The 15,046-nt window shown below is 34.3% G+C and overlaps 1 protein-coding gene across 3 annotated transcripts in view; it reads left to right on the forward strand.

The window, feature by feature from the left end:
• The window catches only part of LOC106672400 (class A basic helix-loop-helix protein 15-like), a 30,627-nt gene that overhangs the window by 12,973 nt on the left and 2,608 nt on the right, over nucleotides 1-15,046 (forward strand). Inside the window, exons 1-3 of one of the 3 annotated variants that reach the window (XM_024228388.1) lie at nucleotides 4,601-4,754; nucleotides 4,838-4,959; nucleotides 10,513-11,097. In XM_024228388.1, coding sequence (XP_024084156.1) covers nucleotides 4,642-4,754; nucleotides 4,838-4,959; nucleotides 10,513-10,799 — 522 coding nt within the window. In that variant the 5' untranslated portion in view covers nucleotides 4,601-4,641 and the 3' untranslated portion in view covers nucleotides 10,800-11,097. Of the gene's footprint in view, nucleotides 1-4,600; nucleotides 4,755-4,837; nucleotides 4,960-10,512; nucleotides 11,098-13,860; nucleotides 14,082-15,046 lie in introns of those variants that run through there. The other 2 variants (XM_014403793.2, XM_014403795.2) reach the window with 2 other exon arrangements.

The following is a 15,046-nucleotide window of genomic DNA, read 5'->3' on the forward strand; positions in this document are numbered from 1 at the left end:
TCTGAAATTTGCTGGTCTCTAGGTTTGGAAATAGTAGTTTAGAATCACCATAGTAAGTTTGTTCAACTTTGAAAACAAATTATTTTTAAAGTTCTCGCTGCTAAAACGCTTATTTCATGAAGGTTTACAAGTTTAGTATTGTCACATCTTATTGGAAATTTAACGTAGTTTTGAATAGTATCAACGGATTTGTCTAAAACCTGTTAGTTTGGGAGTTATCATTGTTTATTTGAAGCAAGGTCGTGAAATCTTAAAAAATCAGAAAATGTGAAATTACATCGAAACTGTTGAGATTGGGACCGTAGTTAATTAGGACTTTTTGGTTCCACTTTGAATGTAGAACCTACGGGAAAAGTTTGTAACACGAGTAGCCGAACACCCTGTATACGTATAGATAGATGTATTAAACAAATTACATTAAACATCAAACATTCCAATGGCTTATTTGTGATCAATGGAATTTTTAAAATAAAAATTTAAAATCCTGAAAGGGAAATAAACTAGATTCCATATTGATGAAGTATTGAAGTACCGTACCATCTCTTGTCTTGACAGTTTATACAGAATTCTTCAAACAAAATTCATTTCGTCTTGAATTGCAGGTTTGTTATAGCCTCAAAGAAACCGCAGGGCGAGTGAAAGGTTTTTCCCTCTGACCGATTGTTTACACTTTCCAATCTCGGACTCCCACAAGGAAGTGAGCTTTTGAGTGTTTTTTTTCATACCTTCAAAATACCTTTAAAGCTCAGTGCGCTTCGCTTTCAGAACTTTAAAACTCGTCGGCTGGAGAGAATGTAAAAACTGTCCCGTGGCCGGGCGCCAATAAAATTCCGATCCCACAATCCGTAATTGTCCAATGTCGTTAACTGTGCATTCCCGGAATTCAGATGCGTTCGATGACGGCATTTTAACTACCGACGGTTTCGGCCAAGTGAAAATCAATTATCATCGTCTGCGACGTGACTTATATAATTATATATAAGTATATGTAGTAGTTACTTTCAAAACAACAAAAATATTTTTTCTCTTTATATTACTAATTTTACAGTACAAATTATTATATATTTCAGTATCATTTACGTATTGTTATTATTTAAGTTAAAAGTAAGGCGATGTATCAAAATGACCGTGGTTTTTAGATCTTTACTTCTGAATACTTTCAAACTTTGTTGGAAGAAATTCTGGTAGATTTAAACCACCTGGAATACAGAACGCTTCCTTATTAATTTTTATGCGACTAGGCCCTTCTGTTACAAGAAAAATACAGTTAAAAATAATGATTATAAGGCAAAATAAATGAAACGTCCTCCAGGCCTCATTTCAAAAAATACTTGGCCCCACCTTTATATCAGAAAAAGAAGTAAAATAAAATGTAAAAATCTACAAAGAATAAGAACAGGTCGCAGTGAGAGGTGAGATCGACCTTGCCAAGGACTTTTCTTGGCTACCTAACCGCACGTCCCACTCAGTTGCTCTCATACTTTCCCTTCTATCGCTAAACCATTTTCTCCTTAATTTCATCCTTTTGTGTCCTTTTTAACCAATTTTTACCGCACGCCGGTTTCAGGAAAATAATCACATAAACCACACTATTCAGGAAGATATCTGTTATCGCGACGTAGTTTGAAGTTTTAAATCCAAGTTCTTATGTTCCTAATGTGCTTTTCCCCTGCAAAATGGGCCTCGGATTGCATCATTGCAGCAACAATTTAAACAACGCTTAAAGTTTTTTTAAAAACTTATTCCAAGGGAGATAATATAGTTTTAACAAGCATTATTTTCAGGAGAGGAGGCAGACTAGCTTCAAAGGAAAATGGTTTTTCAAGTTCTGTCGGGGTGGTAAAAGAGTACAATTAATTATCTTGGCGTGACATTAACTTCTCGCTTGTCACACCATGCACACTTGATACAAAAAGTTTCGGCAACAAAATTTCCGCTTAATACAATGTGGTCTGGTTTCGTGAAACATGACCTAACCTAAAGGAAAAAATCTCTACATTTCTTCATCATTCAACATTCTTCTTTTACCCCTAACAACATGTTTTATATAGAAACCAGTGGTAATCCCTTATCTCTGCACACTTGGAAACTCAATTTTAAATACGTACACAAAACTCCGCACTTATCACTGCACCAAAATTACAGCTCAGAAATAATGAAACATGTATTTTGGTATGAACAAATTCCCTGCCAGAGAAATACCATCCTTCTTTCCAGTTCTATCTGGATAATTTCTCTGGTTGGGTTGCAGAATTCCAATGTATTTTGTCCAACATAAGGTCCAGCGATAAGAGTTGCAATGGTGCGACATATTTGCCCAATGGCATCTGACATATTTCTTAAAATTCGACAGAAGCCTCCTAATATTCACTTTGGTAGGTGAGAAACTAGGGAAAACATTAAAATTAGATATCTTTGTGTCTTTTCAAACTTCGAGATAGAACTGTGCATGTTTGTCGAAATGTACGTACCATCCTGTCTGCGATTAGCGCTTGTCGTATGTTGGGTTTGAATGAAGGGCCGCTGGATTCGTACCCGGGACCTTTACCTTACAGTGATGAACAGTGTCAACGCCTGGCAGCCACCGACGCCCCTGCAGAAATCTTTTATAACTTCACATTTCTGTGTATAACAGGGAAATACCAATGAATAGTATAAAATCTATTGGAGATATCAAATCGGATTTGGTTTCTACCTATTTGGAATCGGAAATAGAAGGGTAATACACATATAAAAGGAATGTTCTACTCACAAACTGTTTATGAGTAAAACTATCCTTATCAAGTATTGAATTGATACACTCATAGCCATTTCTATACTATGGGTAATGTTGTTTTTTGAAGGTAAAATAGGTTAAGAGCTGACTTTCAAGTCCAAGCATATAGGTAAGGTAATAATACAGCTTGCAAGTTTTTAATCGTTTATTAACTTTTAGTCTCCCTGTGCTTTCTACGCTCGGGCCATTTAGTTGACTTAATGCATTACTTAACCCTCGTTTTTGTTCGACATACGTTTATGTAAGCGTAAGCGTTAAACATAGAAAGCGGTGAAAAACATTTCCTAATCCAAGGATAGATTAGGCGTGGAATAGAATGTCCTCTAAATAATAATTAGAAAACAACGGAATACGACTTAAACTAAATGTTGAGAAGTACGTTCAACCAATAGATAATGGTTAAATATTATATTTACTTTCTTCATTTAAAAAACCACACACATGGAAATGTTTTCTAACATTAAACTACAAATGTAAATAAGAAGAAATAGTCTTACAAAAATGTTTTAAGTAAAGCAACTTTTTTTACGTACGTTTTTTAATAACTTCTTTAAATAAAATTGTAAAAATTAAATAAAATAAAAAACAGGTATTTGACAGTCAAATATACAATTTAAATCTTTTTAACATATTAATTTATAAATTTTACCGGCGAGACGAATTTGGAAAAGTGCGACCTCAAGAACTTGATTTGCATATCGCTCAAAGACACTCTAATTGTAATTTTTATCTATTACTCAGAAGAACAATGCCGTGCTTTTTCTTTAACACCTCTCCTTTTATTTATCGCGTTTGTCGAAAGTGAACTAAAACATTTAATATTTATTAAATTTTGAATGAAGCAGCCGTCATAATTCGTTGAGTAATAAAATCGGTTGCAAAATCCTGAAAGAATAATAATAACCATCATGAATATTATTGGCAATGCAATAGATTTTTTTGATGTTTATCACTCTTTATGCGATCCTCCTGTGATTAGTTTTATCTGAGAAGGAAAAATTTTCTTTCGTGTTCCGAGTTTTATTTACAATCGCAGTTCGAGTGAAAGGGATCTCGGCCCTGCCTTAGAAAGTTTATCTTAAAATTTGTTCCTAGTTGGGATTAAATGTTGTGCTGAAATGCTTCAAAATTTACTGTATTTTTTTTTTAGAAATATGGAATACACTAATGAACTATGAAATTAATTGTATCGAAACAATTGCTTCTTAATCCGGTAACGTTTAAATATATACTGAATTTTTTAATTATTCTCTCCTTGGCCTTCTTTCTGCTCAGAGCAAACACGTTGCAACATTAACCGGCTTTACTTCAAGAAAAGTTATTCAAATCAGTTTATTCCTGAGATAATTTAAAATTTACAAAGTTTTCGGGAGCAATTTTGTTCAGGTGCTCTTTTGTGAAGCCACGTCTTCACATTGATCAATTTTTTAAGATTATTTGAAGATTCAGATGTGGCCATCATGGATTTTCTGAAACCATTATCTTGGGTTATGCTAATGACGTAATGAATAGTATCCTGTCTTTTGTAATATAGTTCGAGTGGTTGGTCACATTTCTGCTAGTTTGTTCCTCTTCTCTACATAAAAATGGATTTTGGAAAATAATCGCTTAAAAACGTTCTAGTAACAAATTTAAGACATAAAGGATACCAAGGACTAGTTAATACAAAAATTATTATAATTATAGGACAGTTAGCACGTTTAAATTGAATTAAGTTTACAATGGAAACGTGTCATGTATCGTTCAAATGTTTCGTGACGGTCATTATTTACAACACAATTTTTATAAACAAAGCAAAAACCGCACTAATTATATTTGTTAATCCCGGTATTGTTATAGGTAGTATCTACCCTGTTTCCTTATTTATGTTTTTCCTATTCCACGGTCGTTTTGGGAAAAAATTTAGTGTCAGCGAGATTGCGTCAGAATTATTGACGGTCCCTTTCAGTTGCCGAATAGCGGTTGAAATGACAAAAAGGTCGCGTTTATTTTATAATAAAATCAATCCATAAATTTCAACAATTCTTAGCAACGGCTGTTAATTTATTGTTTTCCGTGCAGGATGCGATCTTGCGAGATGCTGCTGTCAGGTTCGGACTCCAGCTGCAAGACGCCCGAAATTTGGGCCAACGACGAAGATGACGACGACGACATCAGTTACACCAAGATCTCATCAAAACAAGGTAACCTGTTACACTTGAAAAATCGATATATTAAAAATTATATTAGAAAAAATACTCTGACATAAAATTTCTTAATGATAAACGAGTAGTGAGACTTGAGCGTGTGATTGAAGTGCATTTTTGTTTCTAAAACACTTCTCAAAACGCCTTTAATTCAATTTATCTATTTTATAATTTTACTCGACTTAAAAAACAGGAGTATTCACCTTTAAGTGAAACTAATTAGAATCTGTACTATTCGTATCAATAGATTTAGCCTATAAACCTACAAGAAAATATAGTTAACACATTTAGCACACATAATTTTTAATTAGATCACCGTCGAATTTCAAATGATTTGTCAAAAAAGGAACACGGTTGACAATAAGAAGATCGTGTTTGTAAACGCTGATCCTAAAAGCCAGACGAAATGTTTGCCTTGTGCAAACACTGAACGTAATAAACACAGATGTTTTGGTGTATGATTAAAATCTAACGTTTTTGGAATTAAAAACACAAAAATTTTAAACGCCCAACACATGTCAATTTTTTTTCTCGTTTTCGGAGTCGAACAATAAGTTGAATATTGTCAGGTCGAACATTGACAAACGGTGGGAGTCCCACATCGCCGGATATCATGCGGGGCTGAATTTTAATTTATTATCTTTATCATTGTCAAAACAAAAGGTAGATAATACACTCAAAAATGGTTATGTAAATATTCAAAGCGTGTACCTTGATGGAAATACCTAGCTTGGTGGGCGATTTTCTATCGGTTTTCACGGAAGAAAAATGAAAACCTCCGATTGCATAACACGTTCCGTAATTTAGCCACTATTCAATATTTTCCTCGTTTCTAAGACAACGAGTTCGGTTTTTGGAAAACCACGGTAATAGCCTTGAATTTTTTGTTTGCAAATTCGTTTATTTCAACCCCAACATTTGCACATAAAAAATAAAATTTTGCAAGTGCGTTCCGTTACTAGATTGGATAGTGTATAAAAAAGGGCCACCAATCATTTCGCCCCATACAAACCATTTTCATTAACCTCACAATAGAGTATATATTATCAATTAATTATTAATCATGTATTTATTTTGTACTTAAATGACCGAAATTATATTATATAAATTATATATTTATTATATAGAATGTTCGGCCTCAAGGGTACGAATTCCTCTGAATTTTCTTGAAGACGAAGACCGATAAAAAAATTGAAATATCTACTTAGTTCAGACTATTTATTTTTGTTTAACTGTTATTACCAAAATAGGATATGTGACTATGCGAGACGATGATTATTATTACATTGGGAAACATCTGCTAGGTAACTTTTGGAATGGTTGGCCTGTGAGTTATTTTGTCCATTGTGCCCGATTGAAAGGCTGTGTCCACTTTCTTCCGGGGTTCTTCACTTTTCGTTTTAGTTATGTAATGTTTTAAATGATGTAAATTCTGTATTACGTCATCAACTGATATTGTTTTTATTCGAATATGTCCGTCTTTCGTCCTTTTTCATCTTGGAACAATTGTGAATTGGTGAGGGTCAAGGCGTTTTTGTTGCTCAATCGGACTTTTCGTCATTGCCCGTTAGTAAAATTATGTGCTCCTCCTATGTGTCCTTTCCATTTTAGCCTACCTTATGTAAAGTATCTCCATACTGCAGGTCATTGTAGATGTACATAAGCGTTTCTGTCGAGAGCGACTACTACTCAGGTTTCCAATGATACTTTTATTCTTATTACGGCTTATTAAGTTTATATTATTAAATTGGTTTTCTAAACAACACTCGCATCTCCACTTTTTCTAATAATTCACTAGTTTTCGTGGTCCGATTGACCAATTAATATTTCATAATTAATAATTTCCTAATAATGTTATTTGAACGATACGCACATTAAGTCGAACCACGTAAAAAGTAAACTTTAGTGTGAAGGTGTCTTAGGTAAGTGTTAACTATTGATTAAAACAGTCAATCATTTTTTGGGATCACTCAAAACGCCTCAAGCGTCAACAAAACATATATGTAAGTTAAGCCTGCACAAAACCATTAATTCACCGACAAATGATTACCCCTTTACAAATTCAAAGAATGTATTGTAAGCATATGTAAGCAAAAGACCCTTCCCTGTTCCCTATTCCATTACACTTGTGAAGACAGATTAATCATATCCGTGAACAGGAAAGGTTCTTCTCAAGTGTGTTTAACTAATAAAGTTCTTTTAAAAAGACTCTCGTTTCGTCAACACACGTAACACGTAACTGGCACAGTCGGTAGGACATCGCAAAGGGAATATTGGAAACCAATCGTGTGAACGGTGAATTTGCTGCATCGGATCTGATGAACATGATAAAATTTAGTTTGTGAGTAGAAAATTATTGTATTTTATATATCATAAATTTATTGTTTTTAATTTATTTAAGATTTAAATTTTAAGCGCTTTGGGTATTGTTATAACTTATAAACTATAACTTTAATATAATTATATAATTATAACTTGTTGAAATGGCCAATTTTGCCGAATTAAAATTCATCTTGGATGCCATCCCTAACTTCGATGGCAATCCGAAAACACTGACACAATTTATATTAAAAGTGGAAGAAGCACAAAACATTGTATCTTCTCTAACACCTCCTTTAACAAACATAAAAAAATCTATGTCCTTCATACACATTAAAAACAAATTAACAGATAGAGCGAACGAAGCCCTAAGGAACATACAATTTGCAAACTGGGATGAGTTAAAGCAGTTTCTAATCAAAGAGTTTGGTGATAGGAAAGGACCGGCCAGCATTATCCTAGAGATAATGCAGATCGAAATAAAAAACCCTTTCAGATCACTAAATTTAATAAAAGAAAAGTTTGACTCGTTCAGAGCAAAAATACTTACGGAAAAGAGATCAGATGAACAAAAAGCATACTTGATAGAATTTCAAGAAAAAATTATAGCTACAAATTTCGTCTGTTCATTAAAAGACCCCTTGCGTAATAATCTAGCAACCAGAAACCCACAGACATTAACGGACATAGGAAATAGTAGATGATGGGGTTTGGTCTGCGAGTTGGCGAACTCATGTTGAACTGGCACACGGGCACTACTGGGTCTGTCTTCACTCGCGGGTTTTTTGTTTGAGTTATTCAGTCTGTTATACATTCCTATTTCGTATTTTGATACGCATTCTAGTCAAGAGAAGCCTCGAACAGGGAGTACACCGGTTGGATCTCAGACGTTACGTCCTGGAGCTCAGAAGCGAAAAAACTGTAAAAATAAAAGTAAAAAACATTAAAGATGGAGAAGGTGTATTAAACTATCATAACATGGCGGGAATAGAAATACTAGTAAATGCTAATAGAAATACTAATAGCATTAAATTACCAATAACACAACCATTCGTGGTAAATAATCTAGAAGATTACGAAATTAAACACAAAACAGGAAAAGAGAACAAGATAGCTGATGCTCTTTCGAGAATAGAATTGAATGTACATGAAACCGGTGACGAAGTAATAGACGAATTAATTAGAGACTTTTATTTACAAAATCCAGATCTCGAACCCGATAGATTAAATTTTGAAAACGAATCTAATGTAAATCTAGAAAATGAATCCATCATGGTCAATGTAGATGAACTTGATGGAAATGCAGATGAAAACATCGACGATGACAATGCGACGGTACATTCCAACGGAATTGGAAATACGGTTACGAATATACCGATTATTGAGGGTCCGGTTAATTTCGGTAACAATCAAAAAATAATTTCAGAAGTCGAATTTTATCCGGCAAAACCCAAAATTATTAAGTTGTTCGGGAATTCAAAAACAAGAATAAGCGTCCATTTTTCAAAGAACGATTTTACTAACGACGTTATTAAATTTATAAAAGAATTCATCGTGCCTAAAACAGCATATCACTTTATTTCGAGTCAGACTTATACGAAAAATTTGCGAAAGTAATAATGGAGGAATTCACTTATTCAGAACTAAAGTTTCTTAAATGTACAGAAAAACGTATCGATGTTTTAGAGGAATCCGATATCAATGAAATTATAGAGAAATATCATATTTCAAAAACAAATCATAGGGGCATCATGGAAACGGAAAGTAGAATCAAACGTATATATTATTGGCCTAATATTAGTAAGTCTGTACAGGAATTTATTAATAGATGTGAAGTATGTCTTTTAACGAAATACTATAGACAACCCCTGAATTTAAAGTACAATTTGTCTCCGACACCAAGCATTTTGAGATTGTTCATATTGACACAATTACGCTAGAGAATAAAAAGTTTTTAACAATAATAGGCACTTTTTCTAAATATGCTCAAGCCTACAAAATAGAATCGAATCAAGCAATCGAAATAGTGAATAAATGAATAAAAAATTTTGCATCTTACAATGTTCCAAAGACTATTGTGTCAGATAACGGGCTGGAATTTAACAACAGTCTAGTCAGGGAATTACTATCGCTACATAGAGTCAAGTTGCATTTCACATCTTCTCAAGACCCGGAATCAAAACAACCCGGCTCTATAGAAAGATTTCATTCCACCCTCATCGAGCATATCCGACTTTTTAATAATCAACAAGAATTCATGCACACCTATTAAAACCTATTGAAATTATCAGTGGGCATTTACAGAACGAATCTATTTTTAAAATCAATTTAGAACAACAAATTTTAAGTAACTATGTCAGTAATCATAAAAAGAAAATAGATTTGTTATATAAAACGATCAATGAAACTTCTTTAGCGCATAAACAACATATTATCGAAAAGCGAAATGAAAACAGAATATAAATTCCAGAAGTAAATATACCGAACAAAGTTTTTGTGAAAGTCAAGCAAAAACAAAGCAAAACAAAGAATAAATACAAAAAGGAGAAAATAAAATCCATAAATAAGAATCTAAAAACTGCCGAAATCATCCCAAGTCATCACAACACGATAGACAAAATACACATATCAAACATTAAAAAACCAAGAAAATTAACAAATTCTCGCGACATTCCAGGTTCTTCCCACTCCTCTTCTGGACCACAACCAGAGGAATCAACATAGTTTATATTACAAACGGCATTGCCATAATTCATGTAAACCTTGGTTCAGCAAAGTTGGAAATTTCAGAACATACTTTTATTCATTATTTTAGGCTAAGAGAATTGTTTAATCAATTAGATTATTTAGAAGAATTTTATAACCATGTATCGGAAATTGTCTACTCTAGTAATAGTAAAAATGTAGATTATGTAGCTAATAATAGTAGTAAATCAAGACATATTGTAAATACTTTAAAATTAATTAATCATAATAAAAAATGTAATTGGAGAAAAGTTAGAAATCGGTTTTGTAGAAAATAAGAATAATGCTAGAATAAAAAGAGGTTTATTTAATGGTATAGGATCTATTTTAAAGATGTTAACTATTTTCTTAAACCCAAAACGCATATTCATAACATCAATATTATAAGTCTAAATAATAATTGTAAACAAACTAAATTGTATCTATGCTCATATAAACAAATCAGTCATAAAGACAATCTGTGTGACAAGGCCATACTTCTTCCAGATCCATCGAACTGTACATACACAGAACTCGTCGCAACCGACAATCACCTGACTTGGATACCTGAGCCCAACCAGTATTTGGCTCTATTTCCTAATGAAGAACCTATTAGTATAAGCCGCCAGGATGGGACTACAGTAAAACGACTAAAAGGAGTATTTTTACTGAACATCAACGGCAGTAAAGTGGTCTATAGGAACAGAGAATTGTACCACTCGCCAATCATCAGGACTTCGTACATTTCAACGTCTATGTATGGACCATGCCAGTCTACTGTTTATTGGTCATAGCCTCAGCTTATGGAGTCTTCACATGGTATCGTCAGCGGAGACAACCCTTGGCCATATCAACCCCTATCAGTCAGCCACCTCCGGGAGCTTTATTTGGGCATGGAGGAGTTACGCCTGCACAAAACCATTATATCTATTAATTCAGCGACAAATGATATTACCCCTTTACAAATTCAAAGAATGTATTGTAAGCATATGTAAGCAAAAGACCCTACCCTGTTCCCTATTCCATTACACTTGTGAAGACAGATTCAGATTAATCATATCCGTGAACAGGAAAGGTTCTTCTCAAATTGTAAGTGTGTTTAACGAATAAAATTCTTTTTTAAAAAGACTCTCGTTTAGTCAACACACGTAACATAAATGTATAAATAATAATAAATANCACACACACACACATTTTTTACACATTCTTTTAATTTGGTTTTGGGGACCGAAATTTGCACCACAGTTGCGCTATCTTGTTAGCAGTTGATTAACGGATAACGGGAAAAGGTTTTTCATTTCCTGTTGTTTTAATACCATTAATAAACACTTCTTTATCCATAAGAGGATTAGGTGTTGATATCACGCAATACCAAGAAGATAATGCGTCAGTCCATAAAGGAAAATTGTGACGTAAGACCTGATCCTCAAATGTAAGTAGAAAGGTTGATTAACAAATAAAAAACAGCACTAACTTTTTTGATTGCCTGGTGTTTGGCGAAATTTTTGTAAAGTTTTGAAACAAGTGAAACAATTAATTTACTATCGACTAAAATGATAAATAAATAAATTAGTGATTGGTTGAAGAAGTTGGAGAAAATTTCGTTTTTCCGAAAAACAATGTTCGCAAATAGGTTTTGGCAAATAACTGGATAACGGCTGCTCCAAATGTAAAATCGTTTGCACCGATGAATTCAACGCCAAAAGACCTTTAATGTTTTTTGTAGTATATTTGAAAAAAAATATTTCCCTATTCGTATCCCGCTATCCTAGATAGTTAGATCAAAACTGTTTGGCTTATGAGAAGCTACACTAAAAATAAACGTATAAGATTGTTGAAGGTTTTCCCCCAATATAGGTGAGAACCAAATTCACCCTGCATAAAGGGTGTCCATGTCAGTACTTTAGGAGGTTATCCTATATGATTATTTGGAGATCGTGAGACGCAGTCTGGTGTGACGTAGGGTTTAGAAAAACATTTTCTTTATCGTGCCAACGTTTCGATCTTTATGGAGATCATCTTCAGGGCTCAAAGTGTTTGTTTTCCGTGTAGATGTGTCATTCTTGTGTATCGTGTTAAGAGACACCAGACCGCATTTCACGATCTCCAAATAATCAATAACTAACGATCACTGAACAACAACATCCTATATGTCAAATTTGCCTAAAAAGTCCCCATTGTCCAAAGTTTCATTCTCAATTGTATTCGAAATAGGTATTTCACTTTTCAGGTTACTTAAACCTTTTACAATTTTTTCCATAAAATCCCTCGTAATCCTACTTAAGTCAATCCAATTATGTATTCGACTACACCAATGGAATGTACATTCAAAATTTATTGATTTCACTTGCTTTTTGTTTTTATTAACTTTAACACAAGACCTAAAAAGCAACAATGTAACAGAAGACTTGGAAACTACGAAGACTCCTAGGAACGAAATCCGTCATAGCCGACAAGACTCAATTAACCACACACAAACCTTTACTACGACCACTTCGGACATACGGAGTCTGTGGGGTTCTTCCAAACCATCCAATATCCAGAGCATCCAATCCTTCCAATCAAAAGTCTTCAGACAAATCTTCAATCTTCATCAACAAATCTTCCTTACTAGGTCATTAACGTCACTATCCCCAAGGTTCAATAAATACTGATAAAATACATCAATAAATCAATCATCAATAAATACTTAATGAGCCGTAAACACATATACCTTGTTTTCCAAAGGCCTGTGATCACTTTATCACCAATGTAAAATTAACATTTAATTAATAAAAAATTGATTTTTCTCTCATAAACCGTCCAAAGAATTAGTCATTATGATTTTAAAATTTCCATTAGTGAAAGTAGTACAAAATACATAAAGAAAACAGAAAGTAAACAAAATTGAACATCAGAAAAAAACAAAAACCTTCTTGAAAAATGCAAGCCTGACGTTGCTTTCTGACATATTTCACTGCTCTCAACTCTTAAGCTTTTTGTCTTTTTTTATGTGTCCAATTGTGTACCAAAATTCTGTTTTGGTGTATGATGATATAGTGCTAAATGTATGGCAATTATAGACTTTATAGACTGTGATAAACTGTTACTACATGCTAATCTATTGTTTATATCAAATGGTTGATTTTTTAAAACTTTTATTTCAATTGCTGTACTATTATTTATATATCTTAAGGGTTTGTTTTGAGGAGCGTTGGTGGCTGAATCGGTTGTCTTGACACAGCGACTCATCACTGTAACGCTAAAAATGCCAGGTCGAATTCAGGGCCGCTGGATTCGAAACCAAGAAAAACTCTATGTGTATAGGACCTATCTAAAAATCTATACCTTATCTACATCTTATCCATCGTAAGTGGTCAGGTTTGAGAGCCGTACGGGAGTAAGCAATACACATCTGTCCAGAACATTTCCTTTTTACTATCTTACTTTTTAATTATGGTTTTCACGTTCAATATTATCTCCAAGGTCTAGTGGGTTCTCGAAGCGTTTCTTTTCGTGCCCTGTCGGTGAAACCGGCTTCCTAACCTAGGAAGATTGTTTCGTCAACCCATTTATGTTCCTCTTTTTGACTATTCATCTTCAAAATGGGATTTTTGCTGGACTAATATTTAGTCCTATTTGTTTGCTTTTTCATAAATTTTATATATTTAGTTTTGTAAAGTATTTTCTATGATGGAGCTAGTTAATTCGTCGTCGTTATTTCACCAAATTCTGGAAAAATCAAGAAGGTGTATAAATTTCTTTTAACCGTTACTGTTTCTCCCCCCCCCCAAACCGAAATCGTTTACAGATAAATGAGAATGTGCAAGAAAATGAGTGGTTTATCAACTAGGAAAAATTGTTTTTATGTTCCAGACTCAGAAAGCGATTTATCGGAGGCAGACTCGTTGAAAAGGTCGAAACAAGAAGGGTCAGGGAAGGGCGGCAAGAGGCGGTGCCTTCTGGGCAGCGTGCCACCGTCGGCGGCCGGGCGGAGGCGGCGGCAGGGTCTAACTGCTAGGGAAAGGAATCTCCGGAGGCTAGAATCTAACGAAAGGGAGAGAATGAGAATGCACTCCCTCAACGACGCATTCGAGGTAATCCCTCGGGAACCCCTATTTTTTCCTTTTTTTATAGCGCAATTTTTTGTAACTAAATCCAGGAATGTGCAAATTGATAAATTTAAATCGAGACAATGGGCAAACGAATGAAGATCACTATATTCTGAAGACAACGGTTTTCTTCACGAAAAGAAATAAAATCAAAAATCGGACATTCCGGCTCGCTCTATACAAAAATATCAATTAAACCTCATTTCTCTATAATTAATCGTTGGACGTTCAGTTTCTTCAGCCAGCGCTTGAAGATAGTTTTCAGTGTTCTCAAGCTTAGTGGCAATATTTTTCTGGTCGTGCACGCACCTTTAAAAATAAATTTCTTTTACCTTTGTGGCTATCGATCTATGCGCTCGCGGAATAGCGTTTTGTGGCCGCGTTTTTCGAGAACACCTTTTCACACATGGAACATCGCGGTCATGGTTCAATTTTGAAGTTGAAACCCCAACATACCGGTTTTCAGTAGAACGTTTGTTAGCTGTATTGATTTAGCGTTAATGTAATCAACGACCGAAACCGACTGAAACATCTTCCCAAATGTTAGGACCTAGACACTTTTCCACAAACGAAATCTGCTGAATATTCAGAAATACTTGTGACATACCTGATGTGATAACCAGGTTTTTTTGGTTGCTCGCGATCATTTTCGTCTGCCTTCCCTCGCTAGTTTGGTCTGTCAAGCAGGATTCGGCTTTTCGCATTGAGTGGTGAGTTTGTGTGGATTTGGCTTACCATTGAACTGACAGTATAACAATATTTTTTATATTTTTTATTCCCTTGTCATAAGGGAGCAAGTGTGCTTCCCTGGGGGACGCTGGCTAAAATGGGAAAAATAGAAGAGGAAGGGGTGCCTTGGATTACTTGGAAGTATCGGTCTGTTAGGAAGGATTTGAGGATAAGTTAGAATGCAAATAGGAGGTTGCTCTCCACAACATGCCCTCGGCACA

The sequence above is a fragment of the Cimex lectularius genome, unplaced genomic scaffold, assembly GCF_000648675.2.
Source record: "Cimex lectularius strain Harlan isolate CLEC.00 unplaced genomic scaffold, Clec_2.1 scaffold222, whole genome shotgun sequence".
Lineage (NCBI taxonomy): Eukaryota > Metazoa > Arthropoda > Insecta > Hemiptera > Cimicidae > Cimex > Cimex lectularius.